This window comes from Pelodiscus sinensis, chromosome 1 (assembly GCF_052426305.1).
Source record: "Pelodiscus sinensis isolate ZL-2025 chromosome 1, ASM5242630v1, whole genome shotgun sequence".
Lineage (NCBI taxonomy): Eukaryota > Metazoa > Chordata > Testudines > Trionychidae > Pelodiscus > Pelodiscus sinensis.
The window spans coordinates 135,952,678-135,977,569 of NC_143052.1; the positions used below are offsets into that span (position 1 = coordinate 135,952,678).

Sequence of the window (24,892 nt, forward strand, 5' to 3'; positions counted from 1 at the left end):
GGATTTTCGGGGTTGTCCCGGCGTGCTCCTGACAGGACCTCTACTCTGTCGGTGATGATAAACTCTAGGTTGCATGCATCAATATCAGTGCTCCTTTTACCTAGAGTGTTAGACCCCGTGCACTTGGGCCAACACAGGAGATCTCTGAGAGCCCTTGGAAACGACAGATTCAGGTAAGGTTTGAAATCAATCAAGCAGTTTTATTGTCAGATGCGATGCTCTGACAGCTGGTAGCAGAAATTCTCAATGTTACACCACTGCCCACTTGGCCCACATTGACAAGATACCAACACGTGGCAGGCCTACTACCAAATAAAAGATACTAACAGCGGTAAGCCTCAGTTAAGCCACTGTGCATTCAGTAAGTCTTGGCAATGACACCTGCTTTTTCAGGTGCCTAGTACACACACACACCCAACATTGGTTGGAGCGTACCCTCTGCGGTGTCCTTTTATGTACAGGTACAACTTATATCACTTCTTTACGTACTAGGTTGCCACTCTCTGTTGCCTAGTTACCACCCCTCACCTTATGGAAGGGGGGCTTCTATCCTTCATCCTCTCAATTTTGACCCAGTCCTGAATCCAGATCGGCATGTGCATAGATCCATGGGAGTCTTTGTACCGAGACATTCCTTACTAAGATGTTCTGCTACTCCCATTTAGCTTACAGTCTGTACCTGGTGCCTCCCTATGTGCTAACTAACCCGATCACACAGTTATCACTAGGGTCTCTTTCTTGGCCCCTGTGTTGCTGTGTTACTGAACCAAAGTCTTGCTCACTAGATTGCAGGCCTGTTGCTGTTTTCATGTTACAGGCCTCTATTGAGGCCTGCTGACTCCATGTTACTGACCCTCAACTTACTACACCTCAAGGCCGCAATTCCGGTGACGATTGCATCCAGGTCTCGCAGATGGATGACCCTCTTCAGCAGGATGGAGTTGATGGCCCTCACCACCTGCAGAAGGACACAGAGAAACACAGAAAACATACAGTAAATGAGGGGGGGAGAGAGCATGAGCCCTTGGGTGGTGCCCACCCCTCTTCCATCTGCTTTCCCCCCAACACCCCAGGACCCCCCCCCATGAAGAAGCCACCCCCAGCAGCAGGGCTGTGTGAGGGCAGGATGGTACAAGCCCCTGGGGTGCAGGGCTTCTCCCCACCCTCACTCCACCCCCCACAGCCAGGACTGTCCCCCCGCTCGTACAGGGACTGCAGCCCCAGAGGGACTTACCTGCATGAGAAGCGCCCTGATGGTGGACTTCCTTATGCCAAACTGGTTGACCACCATCTGGTAGCTGTTCAGGGTGGTGAGCTTCCAGAGGGCACTGGTGACCCTCTTCTCCACTGGGATGGTGGGCTGCAGGTGGGTGTTGTGTCTTCGGAAGGCAGAGGTGAGCCAGGAACAGAGCTCCAGAAACATGTCCTTCCTCAAGCGGAAGTTCTGGAGCCACTGCTGGTCGTTCCACTGCTCCATGACCAGCCGGTCCCACCAGTTGGAACTGGTGTCCAGCTTCCAGAATCACCTCTCCACAGTGGGCTCCGCGTCCAGCAGTGAAGCTATCACACCCAGGGAGAGGGACTCCAGAGGGTCATCATGGTCAAGTTCCTTCAGGAGCATCATGGCACAGAGCAGCAACTGCAGCAGAAACTGCAGCATGGCCCTGTGGAACCAGGACATGCCTGGGGACATCTCTGGCTCCTTGGCACAAAATGGAAAAACTGTGGTGTCCAAAAAAGCACAGGGCAACCACAGGAAGCACTGTGAGAGCCTTTCTGTCCCTCACAGAGGTAGTAAGCAGGCAGCAGCAGCAGAGAAATGGCTCTCCAGAGTGGTCCCTTTAAGCATGTGTTTCTGCAGGGCTCCAGCATCAGCCCTCAGAAGCAGTTGGTGACCTTAAGCCCTTCCTGAAGTGGTTCCGGGTGGCCTTTTTTGCACAAGAGTGTCCATGTAGTTGTGGGTGGTTTTGCACAGCTGGGCTTCCCAAACTTTGGTGGGGTGATAGATGGCACACACATTCTCATTCTGGCACCAGACCATCCTGCCTCTGACTACATTAACCATACGGGGTATTTCTCCATGGTTTTGAAAGTGCTTGTGGATCACTGTCATAATCAGGAGTTCTGTTGAGCACCCGGTGACTAAGGGGTTAACTCAGTATCTAGCCAACGTGTGGGACAGTCAGCCTATAACAATGCAAATAGGAATTTCAAACTGGAGGACAGGGGTTTTTCTCGCTTTCTCTTCTTTGACAGCAGAGCAGTTTCTCCCAGGGATTGAGGGTGATGGAAGATGCTTCTCTCTGGGTATGTCTACACTACCCTCCTAGTTCGAACTAGTTCGAACTAGGAGGGTATGTCTACACTACACAACCTAGTTCGAACTAGGGTGGTTAACGTAGTCATACGAACTTGCAAATGAAGCCCGGGATTTGAATTTCTCGGGCTTCATTTGCATGTTGCCCGGTGCCGCCATTTTTAAATGTCCGCTAGTTCGGACTCCGTGCCCGCGGCTACACGCGGCATGAACTAGGTAGTTCGGAATAGGCTTCCTAATCGGAATTACCGTTACTCCTCATGGAAAGAGCTTATCCCCAAGCCGGAAAAAAGCGGCAGCCATGTTAATGCAAATTCCGCGGGGGATATTTAAATCCCCCGCGGATTTTGCTATTCCAAAGTGTCTAATCTGCATCCCTTTTCCAGAAAAGGGGTGCAGTGTAGACACAGCCCAGGGGTTTTTCCTGAGTATTTATATCAAATGGTGTCTCTTTCCATCTTAAGAAAGAGCTAATTTACTATGCTCCAAACTGTAGTTTGGTTTGATAATAAAAGATAGGGTTTTTTTTCTAATTAACTGGTATCGATTGATTGTTACAAGGGCAGAGTCCATTGTTGTCTGTGGATTCCCTCTGTTTTTCCCAACTCCAAGCAAATGGAGGTTGGGCAGGAGGGAGAGTTTTACCTTAGGGAGGGGGTTTCCCAAGTGATCTCTTTCCTGATGTCATGACCATGAGGGTTGGGGAGCAGCCTCACCAGGTAGCAGTCAGCCAGTAGAAATGCAGATAGGGATTTCAAACTGAGACAAAAGAATTTTGGGGTTTTCCTCCTTTGTCTCTGCCCAGTTTGATCTAGATACTGAGGGAGACAGAAGACATGTCTCTCTCCAAGAAAAAGACTCTTCACAATGTGTAAGTAGGATAAAGTTCAGATAAATCCGTTTTGTTTTCTGTTGTGCGACTTGGGATCTGATGTCTGTGCTGTTAGAAATGGGGTTTTCTCTCTTTTGTAACTAAGTTTTGGCCCATGAGAGTCTCCCATGAGTATAACAATTGGTGATTTTTTCCCATCTAATCATTATGCTTGCAACAGGAATATTGTTTTGATAATAAAAGTTCTTTCTTTTTTTATTAACCTGGTATTGGTTCAGTTCTATATCTCGGAACATCTGTCTGTGGGATCTGCATGCTTCTGACTAGGATACAGCTACCACAGACTGCAATTGGTATTTTCTCTTTTCTTTTTCAAGCTCTTTGGGGAAAAGAGCATGGGGTGCCCTGGGGTTGGTTTCAAGTGTGCACCCCTATTTGTGGGTTCAAAAACACTTGATGGTGGCAGTGGATTTTTATCCCCAAAATCTAGATTTTTAGGATTTTGGGGGAAGTTTTATACTAAAGCCTGGAAAGATCAGGTTTTGGTGTACTTTTGTGGGTTCCCCACTTCTGTATTCATTGTGCCAGCGTGGGGAATGAGCCTTGACACCAGATTTTCTTGGAATAACTTGTGTGGTGGCAGCGGGCCATCTGGGTATTAGGATTTTGTGGGGGAAGTTTTTGGAGTGCTATAGAGGGCAAGGTTTTGGAGTGCTCTTGCGGGCCCCCAACTTCAGCATTCATTGTGCCAGAGTGGGGAACAGTCTTGACAATAACCGAGGGCATTTCATGGACATTAATGCAGGATGGAGTCAGTATCCAATGAAAGCAGAGCAGCTCCCATACCCTCCCCAGCATTTGTCCCGGCCAAGGCAGCTCACATCAAGCAGGGGACAGGAAAGTAGCTTCCCCACAACCTGCTCGGTGAAATTACCCAGAGCAAGGGAGGCAGAGGCAGGGCAACACCAGCCTGAAATCGGGGCTTCTTGAGCATGGGCCTAGCCATGGATCTCATGAGTGAGGAGCCCACACACAGTGAGGTACCAGCAAATCACCCCCCGTTTCTCCTCCTGGACTCCTGAGGGAAGTCTGGAGCCTGGATTGGGGGCAGGGCCCTCCCTGGAGCTAAGATTCTGCTGTTGCTGGTTTCTCACTATTACTGCAGCCCAAAGGCGCATTCACGCTCAGCACCGTGCTTCAGTCTCCATCTCTGTCCCTGCCAGTCCTCTGGGCACCACCCAACCTGCACGAGAGAAGCTTCCACCCAGAACAGACCTTCCAAAAGGCTTTAATGAGAAAGAGCAAAAGTTCCCAGTGGAGCCGTGTTAGGAAGAAAAAGGCAGCAAAGGCCCCGCGACGCTGAGCGATGGGAAGTTACAGAGGAAATCACAGACCCTGCTCAGTCGCTCTGCTCCTTGGATTATACAAAATTGCGATAAAAAAGCGGATTGAAGCAGTTCCAGGCAGGGTCTGTCTGACGCCCGTTGGCCCATGAACGTGCGGGGGAGGCAGCGTCTAATCCTACAGCAGTTACATGCTCACAGGAGCTTTGCTCTGGGCTCAGCTGTTCCTATGTGGCTGTTCCAGAGACACCGTCTCCAACATCGTCATAGCCCGCGTCACCAGGAGCCGGGGCCGGGGCGTCGCTCTTCACCTCAGAGGCCCCTTCGCGTCTGGGCGAGCGCAGACTCCAGGCTGAAAGTAGCAAGGGGGGCCTGTTACAGCCAGTGTGTCCCTCCCCCCCCCCCGCGCACTCACAGAACGGGTGGGCAACACAGCGCAGGCTGGGAGTGACCCCCCATTCCACTGAGTGGGCCCCTGACAAGTGGGCCACTGAGTGGGCTCTCTGACCCACACAGGGAGCACGTGGGGCAGAGTCCCACAGCAGGACTCTGCCCTCCCTGTTACCATGCAGGGCACCGACACCTTGTTTGGGGAAGGGCTCTCTGGCCCCAGCCTGCCTGGTCGTGTGTAGCTTTGCTGGTCTGGACTGGGGTCAGCGATGCCATTCATGTGGCAGAGTGAGGGACAGGATCCAGCGGGTGTAGGATCAGGGGCCTTGTCTGGGAAACCTTCTCACAGGGAGAAGAGACTCCTCACAGAACTTGCTTTGACCAGAGTTGCTTCCTTGCAGCAACAGCCCCATTCCAAGTGAGAGACTGTTCCACAGGCGCAGTCACTGGGAAAAACAGAAATGTCCAGCATTGCCAATCTCAGGTGTTCCACAATAAGCCCCAAGGTCCCAGATACACTGAGTTTGTATAGAAAATAAGGAGGCTGTTTTTTAAAGAAAGGTGATTGTTGTTGTTGTTGCTGGCTTATGGTTTCTGAATCTTTAAGTTAATCTCCAAGAACTGATATTTTTTGAGGGGGAGAGGGAAAGAGAGTAGGAAATGTCATGAGACTTCTGCAAACATTGTGAGACTCGTCAAAATTTCACCTCCCTGCTCACCTGTCTGTGAACACCTGGCCCTGTCACTGTCCCCATGGACCCCAGTGACTTCCTGTCCACTTGGTCTCGAACCAGGGTCATCTTCAGCATCAGAAGTTTCTCTGGCATCATCATAGCCATCCCCTGGGGCACCTCCAGGGAGAGCAGGGACCTCTGAAATAAAGAGGGGAATGAATGGGAATGAGAAGAGGCTTCCCACTGAACAGCAAAGTGAGCTACGTGCAGGTGTGGACAATGAGGGAGTTGTGTGTATTGTTGCTTATGTGCCACAGACACCTCATTATCCTGCCACACTGCAGAGATAAAAAGCAAACAAAGGAGGCTGTTGGAAGGGAAGCAAAGAGCAAACAGAAAAATGACAAGAACATGGCTCCTTAAGCAAACAATGGGGGAGATTTAAATTGTGAAATGCCTCTGCCTGGCTAAATCCTGGCTGGTTACTTCCTGGTTGGTTAATTTGTCCTGGCCCTGAGCTAAGGACAAAAGGACCGAATAGAAAATGAAGGGTGGGGAGAGCAGCAGTAGCCAAGGGGGACGTTGGCTTCAGGAGGTAGATTCACTGCTCACCTTGACCGCCTGCAGTCCGGGAGGTGTCACTCGATGCTGGTTCCTTCACATTATCAGAATCCAGCTGGGACCCTGCAAGAGAAGCTCCCTCTGTTACAGCAAGCACCATACTTAGCATCTCCTGAACATGCCCCTTCCCTAGCCGGCTTTAGGTCTCTGTTAAGCAGCTGTTGCCTTGGAGCTTGGTCTGTGTCTCATGGATTCCTTAGGAGAAGTCCCAGGGGAATCCAAGAGAAAAGGGAGGATCATGGAAATCCTGTGAGATAGGGATTCTGTCAGCCTCATTGCCTCCTAAGCAACTAGGGTGCAGCCAGGCACCCTGACATCCAACAGTCACTTCAGCAAGCAAGTCGAGTCTTATTCATTAGTTGACGGGGATGGGGACAGCAGCCAGCTCCATTCCTGAGGAACCCCCTGCCACTCCACACTGCAGCCTCTGTATCAGAGACAGCAGAACAGGGTGCCCCCCACAGATTGGCTGCCTCTCATCCTGTGCTGGTGCATCTAATAAAGAGACAGCAGCACGAGGTGGCAGCAGCCCCTGTCTAGGGAGTGTCTGAGCTCCCAGACCTGTCGTGAGCCAGAACTGAGCCAGGCTGCCTGCCCGCCTGCCTCTAATACACTTTAAATGCAGAGCCACAGCAGGGGTAAGTCCCAGTCCCATTTCAAGCCAGGACTGACTCTTTTGAACCTACCTGAGTTGTTTACAGAGGCTAGATTGTGCTCCCATGAAGGCGAGAGGGAGCGAAGCTCGTGAGGCAGCTAAGATCACGGGGCACAGATCAGGGCCGGGTTAGTGGCAGAGACCAGCTATGAACGTCAGAGTCTTTCATGCCAGGTAAATATTTCCCTGCCCAGTTCCCTGCAGCTCCTCCCCTGGGGAGAGCACCATGAGCCACACAGAGAAGGGGGCAGGGTTGATCACACGTTTCCATATGAAGCTGGGACAGAAATAGGTGTAAATTCGATTCCCCTCACAGGGGTGGGTCCTGTCTCTGGTGTATCCCTTTCCCCTGTTACCTTGCTCTGATCCAGCATCGTTTTCCCCCTCGCTGTCCCCGGTGTAATACGGCAGCTTCCTCACAGACTCATCAGAATAGGAGCCTGGAGGGATGGGAAGCGGGATGTTACCACAGTGAGAGCAGCTGTGTTGGCCAGTGGCCGCCGGAGCCAGGTCCTGGAGCAGGATTTATGGTCTTGCTGTGTTGCTCCTTCCAGAGAAGGTGCTGAATTCACAGCAACTCTGAGCAGCAAGGGGCTGGCGCAGACTTTGCAAGATTGACACCCATTTGTCACGGGAACTGTGGCTTTGGCCTGGATTGAGTGACACTGGGAAAATGCTGGGGACCCCTACTGCCCATGACGTGAGGGAAGGACTGAACGAGTCCTTTATCATGGGCCTGCTGCCTTCCACTGGTCTCCTTGGGACCCTTGGCACTAGCTGGGGACAGGTTTGCACTCCCAGTCACATGACTGCCCCTGTCGTGAGCTAATGGATCCCCCTGCCCTGCTCTGAGGCCAGATTGGGCCTCGTCCCACTCAGGGTGGGAGTCCGATCCTGAGATGGGGTGGGGAACCCAAGGCTGGCCTGATTCTGGCTCCCGAGGCCTCCCCCGCTTCTCACTTGTGTGTGGACCCCAACTGATTTCTCTGCAGGTCAGTGGCCCCGACACAAAACGGTTCCCCAGTCCGCCTAAGACAAACCCCCCCATTAGCAAAGAGGCCAGGGAGGGTCTCATCCTGGGGGAGAGGCACTGGCCGTGCTCAGACAGCCTCCCAAGGCTCTAACCAGAGCAACATCCTCCCAAATGACGGCCACTGAGTCAGAAAGGCAGGAGCAGGAGGACACGTTCCTGGACCATAACTAGTGCCCCTCCCCAGGCTCCATTCTGGACACAAGGGATGGGCTGTCCCGAGAGCAGGCGAGCAGGCTCTGCTGGGGAGGAATCGCCTACGTTTGAGTCCAGTCACTGCCGGTCTCCCCACAGAGCCAGGGCCAGCAGCCATCCCAGACTCACAGGGCTGAAGTCTGAGGAGATTTAGCTCTGGGTCAGGGCTTCAGCCTGCAAAGGGCCTGGAGGTTTGTCCCTGCTAGAAATGACACACACAGACCTGAGCGACCGAACAGCTGCACCTTCCTCATCAGGTCATAGTCAATCTCCTCGTACACCGCCTCAGAGAAAGGGTCCGAGGATCTTCTGGAGCCTGGAAACAAAGGGCCGGGTTTGCACAGGGTCAGAGAACACAGAGCTGGGAAACCCTATGAGACCATCCAGCCTCCCTCCCTCCCCCCCCTCCCCCCGCCACTGCCCCAGTGCCAATGCAGGACTAGTCTCTCCGGCGCATTCCTGCTATTCTGTCCAGTCCAGATTTCAATGTGCAGGTGACGGGGTCTCTGTCCCTTTGGTGTTTATTCTATTGACTGTTTCATTGGCATTAACCTGCTCTTGATATTCAGCCAGGCTCATCCCTTGATAAATGTGCCCTCTCCCCAGTACCACCCAAATTCACTGCTCTGCAGCCTGGGGCCTTTATCTACCGGCAAAGTGGCACTTGTGCCTGTACTGCTAGAGCCTGTGTGGGGAACAGCCGGCTCACGTGTGCAGTGCCTTGGCAACAGGAATCTCAGCCTGTTACTGTTCTGACAATATTTGTAATCTCCTTCATCCTTTTGTATCATTTCCCTGAACCCCTGCCCAGAGCCCTGCACTAGCTGCAGCCCCCGCTCTGCTCCCACACACCATGTGGCTCACAGAAAGCCTACGTCTCTCAGAGACTGCCCCGCACAGATCCCTGGGGGGCCGAGCAGGCAGGATTTATCAGTCACGCGCCTCCTCAGCTGCTTCTCAACCTGCACTGGCAGGATAAATAAAATGCCCAAAGTCGTGCAACCTGGGGTCCAGGAGCTACATCAGCACCAGGGGTCACTGAGCCTCCCTTGGCCTATTGGACCTGCTCCTCCTGTCACGTGCCCCACAATCTTCTGCCCAGCCCAGATCAGCGTCCCTCCCTGAGGAAGAGGCTGACCCCACCCTCCTGTCATGCTGCCTTTGTAGCTCAGGGTGCACCAGCTCAGGGTGCACCAGCCTGTTTCCCAGTCATGTCGCTTTTCTGGTTACTTGACCCAACACAACAACTTGGTCAGCTGGGTAGCCATTAGTGACAGAGCCTGGCTATGGCCCCTTTGGAAACCATGGGTATTATTTTTGTCTTGTTCTGCACCTGCTAGCTGCAGGGATTGCTCTGTTGGTTCTTCTCTCTGACATACATGGCGTGAGTCTGAAATGTCTCCTAAATTGATTTTTGCTGGATCTCCTTTTGACATTCCAGTGTCACCAAATCCTCTTAATTTTTCCACCTTTGTCACAAGTCACTTTGGCTGCAGTGGAAAGTTGTTGGTCTTTGATCCTTTGATCACATGCCCTCTGAATGCAAAGTGTTTGTCCTTTTAATTGGTTTCTGGGGTGCACTGGCTCATGCAATTCAGAATGCCGTCAGGGTGTGTCAGAGCCACCATGATTCTTGTAAATCAACATCTGCTCCTGAATCAATTTTGAAGTCGAGAGCGTTTCTCTGACTGTTCAGTTTCACACCCCAGGCGGGCTCTGTATCTTCACACGTCATCAACCCTGGAAACAATCACTCTTGATTGCAACTTTTCATTTTAGGTTGTAAGGCTTTTATTTATGGCTGGAATTTGTCCCTTTCAGGAAAGAAGAGACAACACCCAGGTCAGTGATTATGGCAACAACTTATAGCGGCGTCAGGAACCTGGTGCTCTAGTCGGGGAGTGAAGTTGGGGGTTTGCCTTACCCCATTCCAGGCATAATGGTGCCATAAAGTTCCTGGAAACAGAGGCAGCCGGGGACATCACACATTGCCCCAGCCACCAGTGCTGGCTCTGCAGCTCCCATTGGCCAGGAACCAAAGCCAATGGGAGCTGTGGGGATGATATATGTTCTTGGGAAAGTGTGCAGAGCTGCATGACGGCACCTCTGTGTGGGATACAGATGGGGGATGGGTTGCTGCTTCCAGGAGTCTCTTCAGGTAAACATTTCCCAAATCCTGCACCCTTAAGCCTCCCACGCTCTAACTCCCTGCCCCAGCCCTGATCTCCCTCTCACCCTCCAAAACCCTCAGACCCATCCCAGAGCACCTTCCTGCACCCTAAACCTCTCATCCTCAGACCAACCCCAGAGCCTGCTCCAGCAGGAGCCCTCACCCCTGTAATTCCCAATCCCCTGTTCAGGTCAAGAGCTCCCTCCAGCCCTTTGAACCCTTTGGTCCCAGACTGGAGATTGTCCCATGCCCTGAACTCATTTATGGCTTTCCTCAAAGCTCCCACCCACAGTTGGAGCCCTCACCCTCTCCTGCACTCTAACCCCCAATTTTGTGAGCATTCATGGCTCACAATAAAATGTGCATATCAAGATGTGTCCAACAGACCAAGAATTTTGCGGGCCCCCATCCTATCCCAATAACCAGATTGTCTCTGATATTTTCATGTTTTGATGTTCCAAAAGAAATGTTCATCTAATGCAAATCTCTTCTAAGCATCCAACACGTGTCCCTAGTCCTTGAATTCTCTTGTGAGAACGTGCTCATTCATAAACCATGTTTCCCTGACATATAAAGTACACACCAAACATAGCAGAATCCTTTCCCAGTTACCTTTGTGATTGTCTTCAGAAAAATCAAAGGATTTAAAGAAATGCTTTACCTGCTTCCCCACAGCACCAGTTAAAGAACATTCCTGCATAGCTTTCGTGTCCTTTGGGAGTTTGTAGCAATCTGAGATCTTTCAAACTGCTGCTTTCTCATCTGTCAGTTGGGAAGGTTTGTCAATGCTGAAATTCTCTAGGGCATTGAAGGGAGGGATGTTGATGAGATTCTGCAACCTTTGTTACTTTCCTTTTTTGTCCATATCTTAGTTACTATTTCTTCTGTCAGCAACTGCTGCTGATGTTTTCCTTCTGGCTTTGTTCTCCTCTAGCGCTGCTGAACTTCAAACACCATCTCATGTTCTCCTTCTACAGGGAAGGTTGCAGGGCGATTTTAGGAGAGGAGGTTTCTGTACCAGATATAAATTGTCTCCAGAGTTTCCTTCCCAGACAGCTATATGCCAGGTGTGTTCACAATGAGATCCCTAAAGTTATGTCTACACAACAGAGTTACTTTGGAATAAATGATGTTATTCTGAAATAGCATAGTCCATGTCTACACAGCAAGCAGTTATTTAGACATAATGTTGAAATAATGTTGAGCTGGAGAACTTCTTACTCGGACTCCTGTAATCCTTCTTGTACAAGGAGTAAGGGAAGCTGGAGGAAGAGTGCTCTAATTTTGACTTCCTGCTGTGTAGACAGCGCCTAAAGTCAAAATAAGCTATTTCGACTTCATCCACACAGTTGACGTAGCTCAAGTTGTGTAGTTCATTTCAGCTTTAGTCCTGCATGTAGATGTGCCCTTACTAGCCTCACAGCTATGGCTGAGGGGCACTAAAATAAATGGCTGCACAATTTATACTGAACTTAACTTCTCTGGCTGAACAAGAGAACAGTTTAGTATTTCATTACAGTCCATGCCCCTTTCCCTCAGCTGCATCTCCCCCTGCTATTCCAGTCCTGTGGACCTTCATGGCCCTGCCAACTCCCCACCCTCCACCGTGATCGCCTCCTCTGCTACTGGAGGGGCATTTCACACAGTAACACACATCAGGACCCACCTCTGCGCTGAGCCCTGGCACGTCGCACCTGCACACCCAGGATGATTAAGACCAGGCAGAGCAGGGTCCCCAGGACAATGCAGACGACCACGGGTACCATGACTCTCCCACTGTTGGTCGTAGGGCGGTGCTGGGGACCTGGATGGAAAAGAGCAGGCCACAGGGAGAGACTGGTGAGTGAGAGTTGGGGAGGGGGTGGGGAGAGGCAGGGAATTCCCCACTGACTAATTGCCCATCCCAGGAGTGCAAGTAGGGTTTCCATTCACTTCTGTTTAGGAGGATTTTCCAAATAGGAAGAAAAATCCAAATTTCTGAGACCAGACTCCAGATGAGAGAGAGTTGTTTCCATGTCTGGATTGGTCCCTCCCCTGAAGTCACATCTCATTGCTTTATTCCCACAGAGCCACCTCTCCCCCATCCTCCCATGCTGCTAGTGCAGGGGGTATGCAGCTCTATGCGGAGCCTACTTAAAACCTGGCTTCCCATGAGCACTAGCTCCCACCTGTCTCCCTGCTTTGCTGCCTCTGATACAGAGGCAGCAGCACAGAGCAAGGGGCAGGCAGCTTCACCGGAGTTGGTGAATGTGGGGAGCTAGCTTAAAAGCTGGCTCTGTGTGAGCACTGGCTCCTGCCTGACCCGCTACACTGCTGCCTCAGGAACCTCCTTCTCCCCTCATGTAAATGTGAAACTGCTGAGCATTTTAGACACACAAGACAGACAAACTCTCTCACATATATATTGACTTATTCAGCATCGCCCAGGTCCTGTAGGGCAGGGGGCAGGTGGTGTGGGGCAGGTAGGGGCTTTCTCCTTTTCTCCTGCCCTCTCCAGGGTGGAGCGGGGACAGTGGGGGCTTTCCTCTTTCCTCCTCCCCCCTCACAGGGTGGTACTGTCTCTTGGGCAGGGCTGCCCCCCAAAAGCCACTCTGCAGTATAGCTGTCCCTTGTGCTTGCTGCCCTCAGTGGTCATTGTGACTATTACATCACTCCTCACTGCCCCCTCCCTTTTCCATGTTCTGGAAAACAGTCCCATTCCCAGAACTTCCCATTTTTGTGGCACAATTAAACTCTGTCTTTGCTTTAGTTAGGAGAAGAGGAGGCTGCATACCAAATTTGGTGGTCCTAGCTCTTACCGTTTAGGAGGAGCTCTTGAATAATCAGATGCACTTCTAAAATATATAGATAGCTAGAGAGATATGGTACATCTGTATTTCAAACTTGTACTGGGCATCTGGATGACACCCCAGATTGACATCAGCACTGCCTATGCCATTTGATGTCCCATAAAGGCTCAGGTGCAATAGAGAGAACCCATGGAAAGGATCCAGTGGATACATCTTATGAGTTAGCAAGACATGGAGGATCTGCCTGTGGCCAGAGAACAAGTCTTTTCTGTGTCATCTGCTATGAACTTGTGTTTGGAACAAAGGTCATACAAGCCATATGGGAAAAGAATATAGAAAGTAGCTACATCTTCTGCATTTTATCTTCTTCCCAGCTCAGCTTGTCTCTGGAGTAACGGTTCTAGATAGGAAGCTCTGAACAAAGGACTGAATGACCTTTCCCAGCTATGAATGTGTTCCAGAGGGACTTTCTTAGCAGTACTGGTGAGTTTGCTAATTTGAATCTGATATATGAACTCTGAAATCTCTGTATAGCTCTAAGGGTATGGTTAGACTGCAAGAATCTATTGGAAAAATATATGCGAAATTCACTCCACATTTTGCATATCTTTTGCTGATACTTTTGTCAGAAGAGGCTTTTCTGAAATTTGGCCCATCAAGACTGGGCCAAATTTCAGAAGAAAACCCCTCTGGAACGAGGAATACTGGGGCTTCTGAAAGAGTGTTTTTGCTCTTCCACAAAAAAAAAAACAACAGAAGAGCAAATGCGTTCCCTGAACACAATGGAATTTTTGCGGGATACCCGAAGATATTTTTTTCTTTTGATTTTAAGTAGAAGGCGCTGTAAGGTTTGTAACTCACTGAGCATTACACAGGGTCTTGCGAGCAGATCCTGTACATGAGTGAGCGAAGGAATTCCTGCAGATTGCTGATCTGGAAAATCTCTGTCTCTATGGATATGTCTACACTGCTGGCTTTTGCTGGCAACGAGTATGCAAATGAAGCACTGATTATCCTAGAGAAGGTTAAGGATCTTGTACAAAAAGTGGGTTTTGCGCAAAAAGGAAACATCCATACTGCTTGTTTTTGTGCAAAAACCCTTGCCAAAACCAGTACGAATAGATTATGTGCAAATGAAAGGTGACAAAATGCTAATCAGCACTTTATTTGCATACTCTCGATGGGCAAAAGCTGGCAGTGTAGACAAAGCCTACGTGTCTGTGGAATGGCGGCTGGGTTTTAGGTTCTTTATCCAGGCTTAACTGCCTGGCAGCTGGTGAATGGTGGCTGCACGGGCACCTAGTGGTTGGGTCAGGAGGGAGTTTGGCCAATGAAGGAGTAGGGCCTGCAGTGGCCAGCAGAGCCCTCTGGGTCCTGTGCTTCCTGGTAGATTTTTGAGATGCCTCAGAGGCTCGCAGTGACCCTCCCACTGCCTCTTATTTCTCCCAGGCTACAGCTGCACTGTTGACTTCTTCCAGAAAAGCTTATGCAAATGACGCACAGCATGGAATATCACCATGCTTCATTTGCATAATTGATTAGTAGCCACTTTTGTGCAAGAAGGTTTTGCGCAAAAAGGAGCTGTGTAGATGGTTCCTTTTTTGCGCAAGCCCCCTCTTGCAGAAGAGCCATTATTCCTCATTTTTTCAGTGTAGCCGTAGCCTCAGAAGCAAGGGTTCCCTGCTAAATGAGCCATTTTCATCATAGGGATGTCACTAGCTTGGAGGGAAAACCCTTCTGTGGTCCAAAAGTCCCATGTTCCATGGTAGCAGCCCACTGGGCATGGGAAGGGCTGGAGAGAACCCAGACCCACCCACTTACTCTGGCTTCCAGTCCAGGGCCCTGGGTAGCAGTCACTAATGGGATTATTGCCCTTTCCCCACAGAATAGCATCCTTTCCCTGAGCCACTTTCCCAATCACTCCTACAGAACCTTCTCCCTAGAGTCTTGGAGACAACCTCTCCTGCTTGCAACCCACAGTTGGCCTCCACGCTGTACTTCCTCCTCTGCAGTCCATACTTCCTGCCCCCACCTCATCTGAGAGGAAGCCTCTTACAGTGGCACAGAAGGCCTTACCTGGCTGCAGATGTCCCATTAGCCTGCTGCTACTGCAGGATGGTGCCTAATGAGCCTCATGTGCCCACCTGTCTTGGTTGCTGAGCAGCAGTCTCTGGCAGCCTATGCCAGGAACAGGAACCCTCTCACCCAACTACCCGTGTACCTGCCCTCCCCAAACTCCTGCTGGGGCAAGTCCTTGGTGAGCTGGGTCCTTTCTTTATCATGTAGGTGAGCCGTGCTCTCCTTGCTGCCTAAGAAGGGGGACCTCGCAATCTGAGGAATGGGCGTCCCGTCTCGCTCTTCAGCACTGACTATAAAATCATCTCCACAGCCATCTCCCTGCGCCTAAAGTCCGTGCTGGCAGACATGGTTCATCAAGACCAGACCTACACATCCCAGGCTGCACCATCTTTGACAGCCTTTATTTGGTCCGGGATCTCCTAGAGTTCGGATGTGGGGATGGTCGGTCATTCACCCTCCAGTCTTTGGATCAGGAGAAGGCGTTTGACCAGATGGACCACAGGTGCTCCCTGGGTATCCTGCAGGCCTTCGGCTTCAGGACCCACTTTGTGGGGTTTCTCCATGTGCTGTACGCCTCTGTAGAGTGCTTGGTCAAGTTCAGCTTGGACCCTGGCCGCACCTGTCAGCTTTGGGCAGACTGTCTGCTGTCAGGTCAGCTGTATGGTCTGGGCATCAAACCCTGCCTCCGTCTCTTTCACAAGCCAGAGATGCGGCTGGTCCTGTCAGTGTACATTGATGACGTGCTCCTTATGGTCCTGGACCCGGGTGACCTGCCATGGGTGGATGCCTGCTGAGCCATTTACTTGGCAGTCTCCTCTGCCCGGGTCAACTAGGTCAAGAGCTATGGCCTGGTGGTCAGGGTCAGGTGGCAGGCGAGTTCCCTCCCACTCGTGCTTCAGGCTAACAGGTGGATCACAGGTCCGCTGCTCTATCTTGGCATTTTTCTGTCTGCCACACAGCTCTCCCCGCTGGAGAACTGGCAAGGTTTAGAGTCCAGGGTGGCCGAGAGGTGACTCTCCCTGCGTAGGAGGGCCCTGGTGCTTAACCAACTGGTCCTGTCCATGCTCTGGCCGTTCTTCTGATGCTGCAGTTCTTCTGGCCAGGACTGCATTGGGTCTCTGCAGGGGTTCTCTATCTCCCCTTGAAGGAGGGAGGGCAGGGCCTGACTTGTCTGCACAAGCCCTGCAGAGGTTCCTATACGATGCATGTAGTCCGGCGTGGAGCACGCTGGTGCACGCTTTCCTTCGTCACTTTCGAGGGCTTCAATATGACTGGCAGCTCCTTTATTTGAGAGGTCTTCCACAAGACCTCTCTGAGCTATCGGCCTTCTACCAGAACCTCCTCCAAACCTGGAAGCTGCTTTCGGTGACCAGGTCCTTGGGAGCCACCGTGGGGGCAGAGCTCCTCATAGAGCCCCTCCTACACAATCCTCAATTGTGTGCAGGTGGCAGAGTCCCCCTCGGTGTGCCAGAGGTTGGTCCTGACAATAGTCATCAGGATTGGAGACCTCCTGGACTATGTCTGGGAAGACTTGGTGGATCCTCCCATGCTCACTCAGTGCAAGGGGCCCTCTACTCTCTACTCTTTGTATTCGCCGGTGCATACTTCAGGAGGTGAGGGATGCTTTGCTGCCCACTGCTCAGTTTTATCTCAACAGGGTCCTGCAAGAGGGTGCACCCTGCCCACCCCTCATTCCTGGCCCTCCTGATCTCTCCATCAGCCCCCAGCCCTGCATACCTTCCTGACCACCTCCCCCTCATCACCTGAGCCATCTGTGCAGATTCATCTGTACACACTCATGCTTCACATTCTCCACTTCCCCACCCTTGTGTCCCTCCCACACACCAAGTGGCAGGGCCTCCTATCACCACTAGAGGGTGAAGAGCCCCAGTGGGCCAGTCTCTACTCCACCTTGGTTCCTCCCTTTTGATTTATGCACATCCCATCTCTGGTCCCACAAAGTAATGGGACCTTCTTGTCAATCTCCTGGCTCTTGCCAAGATGGCAATTTGCAAGACCAAGGGGCAGAGGTTGGCCAAGGGAGGGGCCTGCGATTGTAGGGCCTATTTCTAGTCCCACATCCGTTCACCCATCCAGGCAAGAGTTACATCGGGCAGCGTCTGCTGGGTCTCTTGAGACCTTCAAGGGGCAGTGGGAGCTGTACGGGGTTCTCTGCTTGCTGTCCCCATCTGACTCCTTCATTTTAGCCCTTTGACCCTCACAACCATCCCTGTTTTTTCTTTTCTTTGTTCCCTGGAATCAGTTGGTATCTCAGGCTCTTTGGATCCTCCCTGTAGGCCAGTGGAGTGTCCTTTAAATATGGGCAGGCTAATTCCCACACACCTCCTGGACCTCAATAGGCCCAAACTCCTGCAGCCCAGTGCTTTCAGTCTGCTGCATCAGGAACAGGTTATTACTGGTAAATTCACTTGGTTCCCTCTGATCTTTGTTTAGTGGGTGGTAACTTAGTTACAGTGTAGGGGCTCCTAGTATTGGATAGATCCTGGCACAGTGGTTCTGGCTGAAGCTGCGCCCCAGAAGCGGCTGGCAAACAGGCCTAGCTCTTACGTGGGGAGGGGGAATGCACAGGGCTCCATGCACTGCCTCTGCCCTGAGTGCTAGCTCCGCACTCCCATTGGCTGGGAACCTGCTGCTAGCTGCTCCTGGAGGCAGCATGGTCTGTGGTGCCAGGAAAGGCAGGAAGCTGAATTAGCCCCGCCCCGCTGCACTGCTGACCAGGAGCTGCTTGAGGTCAGCCCCTCCTGCTCCAGTCCTGACCCCCTCACCAAATCTTGAGCCCCCTCCTTTGACTTGAAGCTCTCACCCTCAGACCCGTACGGGAGCCCACATTCTAGTCAGCTTATGTTAGGACGTGGGCATCAACCATTTTCTGCAACTGGGTCATAAGGAAAATTGTTTGAAACCCGCTGACTCAGGATGTGCGTGTGTCTCAGGATCAATGAGCTACCTCACATGAAAATACAAAATAAGCAGGGTCCTTCAGTCACAGCCTACGTACAGCCAGGCAACAGATCAGGAAGGACGCTCTGAGCCCAGAGGCGGGCAGAGCCAGGAGAGACCGACATGGCCAAGGACAAGCAGCGGGGCCGGTGCAGCGGCTGTGGCTGGCACAGTAGGTACAAGCGATGACAGCCTGAATGGTGCAGAGCACGTGCACTGGATCCAAACTGCTCAAAGCTCTTGGAGCCCAAAGACATTTCAAGACTCAGAGTGAAATCCCGGCCCCACTCAGGACAACGGTAAAACCTACATTGATTGCAGCAGTGGCAAGTGATCTCCCTATGGGTGGGGCAGGAGAAGGCCTGTTTGCAGCCACAGTACTGTGAGAGTAAAGAGTAGACTTGGGGCTTCCCAAGACAGCTCAAGGCTATAACTGGGTACCACAGGCCCTCAGATAGGGCAGGTGTGATCATAGCAGAAGGGACCAGGAGTTTTTCCTTATGAGGGATTCTCCTTCCAGGGAGGAACCAGAACCCTCCTGTGCTGAGGAGTTCCCTCTGGGAACCAAGGGGTGGGTTGGGTGGCTAGTTAGGGCAGACAGGCCATGACTGCAGCAGGCAATACAGCTGGGAATGCAGAGAGCAATGCTGGGGAGAAGCCAGAGAGCTGTGAAATGATCCCCCCCGAGGTACAAAGGTACCCGCTGGGAGGGAGAGAGCAGACAGGCTGAGGGGCAGGACCCTGTAGGCTACTCATGCTGAGCAATGGCACCAATTACACTGGACTCTGTGGTACAGCCTTGGCAGCTACAAGCACATTCCTAGCAGGAAGACTGAAATCTGAGGCTTCTGCAGCGGATTTGTCTGTAAGGACCCAGCACCAGTCGTCGAGAAGCTCTGTGGAGACTTTTCTCAGAGGGGTTAGCTGTGTTAGTCTGTACCTGCAAAAACAAGGAGTCCTGTGGAACTGTCAGATGCCTGTCAGATTTATTTAGGAATATGGTTTCTTGAGTAAAAACAACTTTATCAGATGCATTGACAGGATTTCACTCTGAGGCTACATCTAGACTACAGGCTTCTTAAGCAAGAACCCTTTTTCAGAAGATACCTTCTGAAAAAACTTATTGCAAAAGAGCGCATCTACACTGTAAAAGTGCATTGAAAAAGTGATGTGCTTTTGCGCAAGAGAGCATCCAGACTGATTGGACACTCTCTTGCATAAAAGACCACCCAGAGCCACTTCAGCCAGGGTTTTTGGTCACCAGCTGCTTTCCAGTGCTGGTGCCGGAGCCTTGCAGAGACACGCGCTTAAAAGACCCCCCTGGACAGCCGTTTCTCTGCTTCTGCTGGGTGCTTGCCTACCTCTTTGAGGGACAGCAAAGCTCTCACAGTGTCTGCTGTTGTTGCCCTCTTCTTTTTTGAAAGCCGCAGATTTTTCCCTTCTGCTATGGAGTCGGAGATGTCCCTGGGCATGCGATGGACCCACATGGCCATGCTGCAGGTTTTGCAGCATTTGCTGTCAGCTGCTTTCCTGTGCTGCAGGACCTGGACTATGAGCTCATTCTGGGGTCCATCTCCATGGCTGCAGCTGCTCCACTCTGGCAACCTCACCCCACAATGGAGAAGCATTTTTTGGAGGCTTGACACCAGTTTGAACTGGTGGGACTGGCTGGTCATGGAGTGATGAGACAACCAGCAATTGCTCCAAAACTTCCACATGCAGAACATCATCTTTCTGGAGTTATGTGCCTGGCTCGCCCCTGCCCTACAAAGATGTGACACCCATCTGCAGCCCGCCACCCCCCTGGAGAAGTGGGTCGCAATCACCATATGGAAGCTCTGCACCCTGGATGGCTACTGGTTGGTGGGCAACCAGTTCAGCGTGGGAAAGTCCACCACTGGGGCCCTCCTTGTGGAGGTAAGGCACTCTGGGACTGCAGTCCCTGCAAGGGGTGGGGGAAGAGTTGGATAAGGCAGGTGCTTAGGAAAGGGAGGTTGGGGGCTGTGGGAGGTGGAGTTGGGGTGGGGGGGAAGCCCCATTCCCAGTGGCTTGTGCCATTCCACCCTCACACAGCCCTGCTGTTGGGGGGGCACCTCATAGGGAGTGGCTCCTTGAGGTTTGGGGAGCAGAGGAGGGGAGCAAGGCAGCCACCTCCAAGGACTCAAGCACCCCCTCTCTCATTCTCTGTTTTGTGCATTTCTTTGTCTCCTTCTGCAGGTGGTGAGGGCTATTAATTCCCTACTGCTGCAGAGGTTCGTCCGTCTCGCAACCATGGCCGGATGTGCCGCCCTGAAGTTCCCCAACAGTGGAGGAGCCATTGATGGGACACATATCCCCATCTGAGCACTGGACCATCAAGAGGCCCAATATATTAACCGAAAGGGCTGCTTTTCCGTTGTCCTTCTGGCCCTGTTTGACCACCGGGGACAATGTACTGAAATTTTTGTCTGGTGGTCAGAAAGGGCCCACGATGCCTGCGTATTCCAAAACTCAAGCCTGTACTGCAAGCTGGAGGTAGGCACATTTTTCCCCTGCCAGGACTTTGTGATTGGGGATGTGCACATGCCGCTGTGCATAGTGGGTACGCGGCATACCCCTCACGCCATGGCTCATGAAGCCATACACCGGCTACCTGGATCCCTGCAGAGACCTGTTTAATGCATACCTGAACTGCACCAGGATCAGGGTGGAGTGCTCCTTTAACCTCCTCAAAGCATGTTTCCAGTGCCTTCTCACCCTCCTGGACATAGGGGAGAACAATATCTCCAAGGTGGTGGTGGCATGTTGCGTCCTCCACAATGTTGTGCAGTGGAAGGGGGAGGCCTTCCTCACAAGATAGGGGGTAGATGCCTGCTGTGAGGGCCATGCTTTCAAGCAGCCCTGGATAGCTGCCATCTGTGAGGCTCATCAGGCCAGGGTGCGCATCCGGGAGGCCCTGAGGTAGAGGTTCTCTCAAGGACTCCAGTAACTCTCCTCAGGGCCTCCCCAATAGGGACCTCTAGCTTGCTGCTCTATCCGTTCCCCACCACAACCCCTCCCTTCGCCCTTTCCCTGACCTCCCAATAAACACATCAGTTTGGTTTTACAAAACATGAACTCTGTATTAATGAAACATTGGGAAAAGTTGGGGAGGGAAAGGGGGAGAGGGTCTGTGAACTGGGAAGGGGACGGTGGCAGCTCTTTCGCAAAAAGGCTTCTTCCTCGTAGAATGAGGAATATCAATTGCACAAAAACCGCTCAATTCTTTTGATTTACTGTCAAAAGAACATATTTGCAGTGTGGATGTAACTTAGGTTTTGTTGGAAAAATGGCCGTTTTTCTGACAAAACTCTGTAGTCTAGACATAGCCTTAGACTTGAAATGTTCTGCATCTGCATCAGGGTAACTTTATCGCTGGCATTTCCTAATTCAGGAGCATTTAGCTTTGACTAACTAGCTCTGTTCACCTTTTTTAAAGAGAGGTAAATATTAGGGTGGGTCAACAACTCGAAAATGTCCCTGTGAAGTATTTCAAATGAGATTTTTTAAGCAGATTCAACAGATTTGGATGGAAATGAAAAGAGATTTTTTGTTTAGATTGGGGTGGGCAAGAGGTGGCCTGCAGGCTGGATCTGGCCCACCAAGCCATGGATCCAGCCTGCAGGCTACTCCATCCCACCACAACCCATGAAGCAGCTCATGTAGCATTAAGCAGCTGGCTGCTCCCTGTGGCTCTGCTCTGGGCACTGGGGGGAAGATGGAGGCTTCATGTGCTGTCCCCAGCCCCCAACAAAATATCACAGCCTCTGCTGGCTGGAAATTAACCAATGGGAGCTGAGAGATGTTGCTGGGGGAGGGGGAGCAGTGCACGAAGCTTCCCTCTCCCTGGTACCCAGAAGCTCACAGAGCACCCAGCCATTTGGAGCAGTCTGGAAGTGTAACAGGCAGGCAGGTAAGCACCTTCCGGCCAGGGCCTGCCTCCCTACTGGCATCTCACCCTCTCCCTTTAGCCCAACTCCCTGCACCAGGCCACCACCCAAACCTTCTGCAGCCTCCCTTCCCCAAGTCAAAACTCCCTTCCAGACCCTGCACCCCCCTTACACCCCTCACCCAATGTCCCTGCCCCAGGTCACCACCCAAACCCTTCCTGTCTCCCTCCCCCTGGTCACAACTCCATCCCAGAAACTGCACCCCCTTCTATACTCCTCCCCCAAGGCAGAATCCTCTCCTGAAACCACAACCCCAAACCTCTGTCCTAGGTCACAACCTCCTTCACCCAAATTCTCTCTCAGACCCCACACTCTCTCCTGCATCCCAATCCCCTACTCCAAGCTCCTTTCCACACCCAACCTCCCTTATGGACCCCACAGCCCCTTTATAAAAAACTGCAGCCATGGACCACTTATCAAAATCTTGAAGTAGCACCCTATCAAAAATTATTGCCCATCCCTGGTTTAGATTCTAACTAAGGGTATGTCTACACTATCCCGCTAGTTCGAACTAGCGGGGTAATGTATGCATACCGAACTTGCTAATGAAGCCCGGGATTTGAATTTCCCGGGCTTCATTAGCATAAAGCCGGCGCCGCCATTTTTAAAAGCCGGCTAGTGTGAACCCCGTGCCGCGCGGCTACACGCAGCATGGGCTAGATAGTTCGAACTAGGTAGCCATTCCGAACTATCTGTACACCTCATTCCATGAGGCATACAGATAGTTCGGAATGGCTACCTAGTTCGAACTATCTAGCCTGTGCCGCGTGTAGCCGCGCGGCACGGGGTTCACACTATCCGGCTTTTAAAAATGGCGGCGCCGGCTTTATGCTAATGAAGCCCGGGAAATTCAAATCCCGGGCTTCATTAGCAAGTGCGGTATGCATACATTACCCCGCTAGTTCGAACTAGTGGGGTAGTGTAGACATTCCCTAATATGTTGATTCATTTGAACTTTTGGAAAATTTAATTTTCCTTTTCATATTTGGGATTACAAGTTTTCTCCCTTCCTCTCCCTTTCTATGGTTTCAAAAGGAAAAAGAAAGTGAGAAAACAAGGGAAAGTTTTTCAACTGGACCAAGGAATTGGACCAAGGTGTGAAGTGACACAACGTGCTACTTTCTGTGCGGCATAGTGCCAAAAATATCCTCACACACTCAAGGGAGAGAAGTGAAATGTTAATTTTCATCACTTTATAATTCATCCAAGCCTGGAAGGGATTTCACTGCACTATGGACAGGCACCTCCCTGGCCCCAGCACCGCCCCCTCTCCAAACAGCAAAGCCTGCTGCAGTCAGTGGGGGGGGGGGGGGATGCTGGGCTACCTGATCTCCCAGGTCTCCTCCAGTTCTGTGATGAAACCTTCTCAAGAAGGTGTCAAGACTATTTTATAGAAAGTGGAAAGTGTGAAGCAGCCGCCAGCTGGGAGTCTCTAGTAGCTCCCCCTCTAATTGCTGTGGCAGTGATTTGGAGAAGGATGGGGACACAGAATTGGGAATATTTATCTAACCCACAGGAGAATGTGTTGCCCCTGCTGCCCTGCCCTGCCCTGCACAAGGACAGAGTTGCTGACATTTTTGCTGGAGAACCCAGGGCCTTCCCTGGCCACAGCTGTTCCTTTGTGATGCTATTTACTGTGTTTTTATTTTCCATAACTTTGCAATTATCGTACAAGGTTGAGGATCCAGCTCCCCCTCCCCTCACTGTGTCCTGAGCTCCCATGCTCTGGGGCAGTGTCACACACTGATGGCAGGTGTCACTAATCCAGCATTGCTCCTGCACTTACCTGAGCAAACCACACCGGCATCATTGTCGTGTGAGCACGGAGAGGCCCCCAGGGCAGTGACAGGGCAGTGCCCCAAATGGGGCTCAGTCCCTTCACAGTGAAATGTGTCTGCCCAGACAGGGCCGGTTCCCTTCCCAAAGTGCCCTCCTCCTGGCACCGACACAGCGAATCCGCAGTCGAGCTGACGACAGAGAACGTTGGCGTCTGAGAGATCCCAGCGCGAATCACAGAGGGTTCCCCAGGCACCAAACTCCTGGATCTCCACCCTCCCAGAGCAGGTTGTGCTGCCGTTCACCAGTCCTAACCCTGTGTGCCCTGGGGAGAAGGGAGAAGGGTTTAGAGAGACGGAGCCTTGGAACTAATTTATAACAAATGGGTCAGGATTGCAAACCTTCCTGGTTTGGCTGGGAGGCTCCAGGAATTAGGCCGTGGCTCCTGGAGGCTACTTCTGACAAACCAGGCATTGTGGGCACTCCCTGTATGGCAGTACCACAGGACTAAGGTAGCTTCCTGCCCTCCCTTTGCTCTCACTCCTAGAGGCATCTGGCACTGTCCTGGTAGCCCCTGGCGGGGGAAGTGATGTCTGCATGTTGCCCTGTGCCCAGTGCTGACTTTACAGATCCCATTTCACAGCTCCCATTGCCCAGAGCTGCCTGTCCCCCACCCTCACCAGGAGCTGCTGCCATTGAGATGTGCTGTCGCTTTTGGGAGCTCCCTGACGTAAGTTTCATCCCCTCCCACTCCCAACCCCCTGCCCCAGATAAGAGCTCACACCCAAACAGCCTCCCAGATTCCACAACCTTCCCACCCCCAACTTCTGCCCTAGCCCTGAGCCCCCATCTGAACCCCAACCCCTTCCCAGAGCCCACACCTGCCCCTCCTGCTGCATCCAAATTTCCTTCCAGTGCCTAGACACCACACCCCTGCCCAGGCTCATCCTGGAGCTCCTCTCATGCCCAAATTCCCTCCCAGAGGCCACACCCCGTCCTGTACCTCAGCCTTTTGCTCCAGTTAGGGGGGGTTGAGAGCGAGTGATGGAGGGAGGGGGCTGGAGTGATTGAGGGTAATGGCCTCCGAGAAGG

The 24,892-nt window shown here is 51.9% G+C and overlaps 1 protein-coding gene across 2 annotated transcripts in view; it reads right to left on the reverse strand.

Moving 5' to 3' along the window:
- Window positions 1-4,421: 4,421 nt before the first annotated feature.
- LOC112544692 (scavenger receptor cysteine-rich type 1 protein M130-like) overlaps window positions 4,422-24,892 on the reverse strand; it is a 33,394-nt gene continuing 12,923 nt past the window's right edge. For both annotated transcript variants that reach the window (XM_075902634.2, XM_075902643.2), the window contains exons 3-9: window positions 23,811-24,125; window positions 11,894-12,031; window positions 8,281-8,373; window positions 7,189-7,272; window positions 6,169-6,240; window positions 5,602-5,754; window positions 4,422-4,844 (exon numbers count right to left, since the gene is read on the reverse strand). In XM_075902634.2, the coding sequence (XP_075758749.2) occupies window positions 4,720-4,844; window positions 5,602-5,754; window positions 6,169-6,240; window positions 7,189-7,272; window positions 8,281-8,373; window positions 11,894-12,031; window positions 23,811-24,125 (980 nt within the window). In that variant the 3' untranslated portion in view covers window positions 4,422-4,719. The remainder of the gene's footprint in view (window positions 4,845-5,601; window positions 5,755-6,168; window positions 6,241-7,188; window positions 7,273-8,280; window positions 8,374-11,893; window positions 12,032-23,810; window positions 24,126-24,892) is intronic.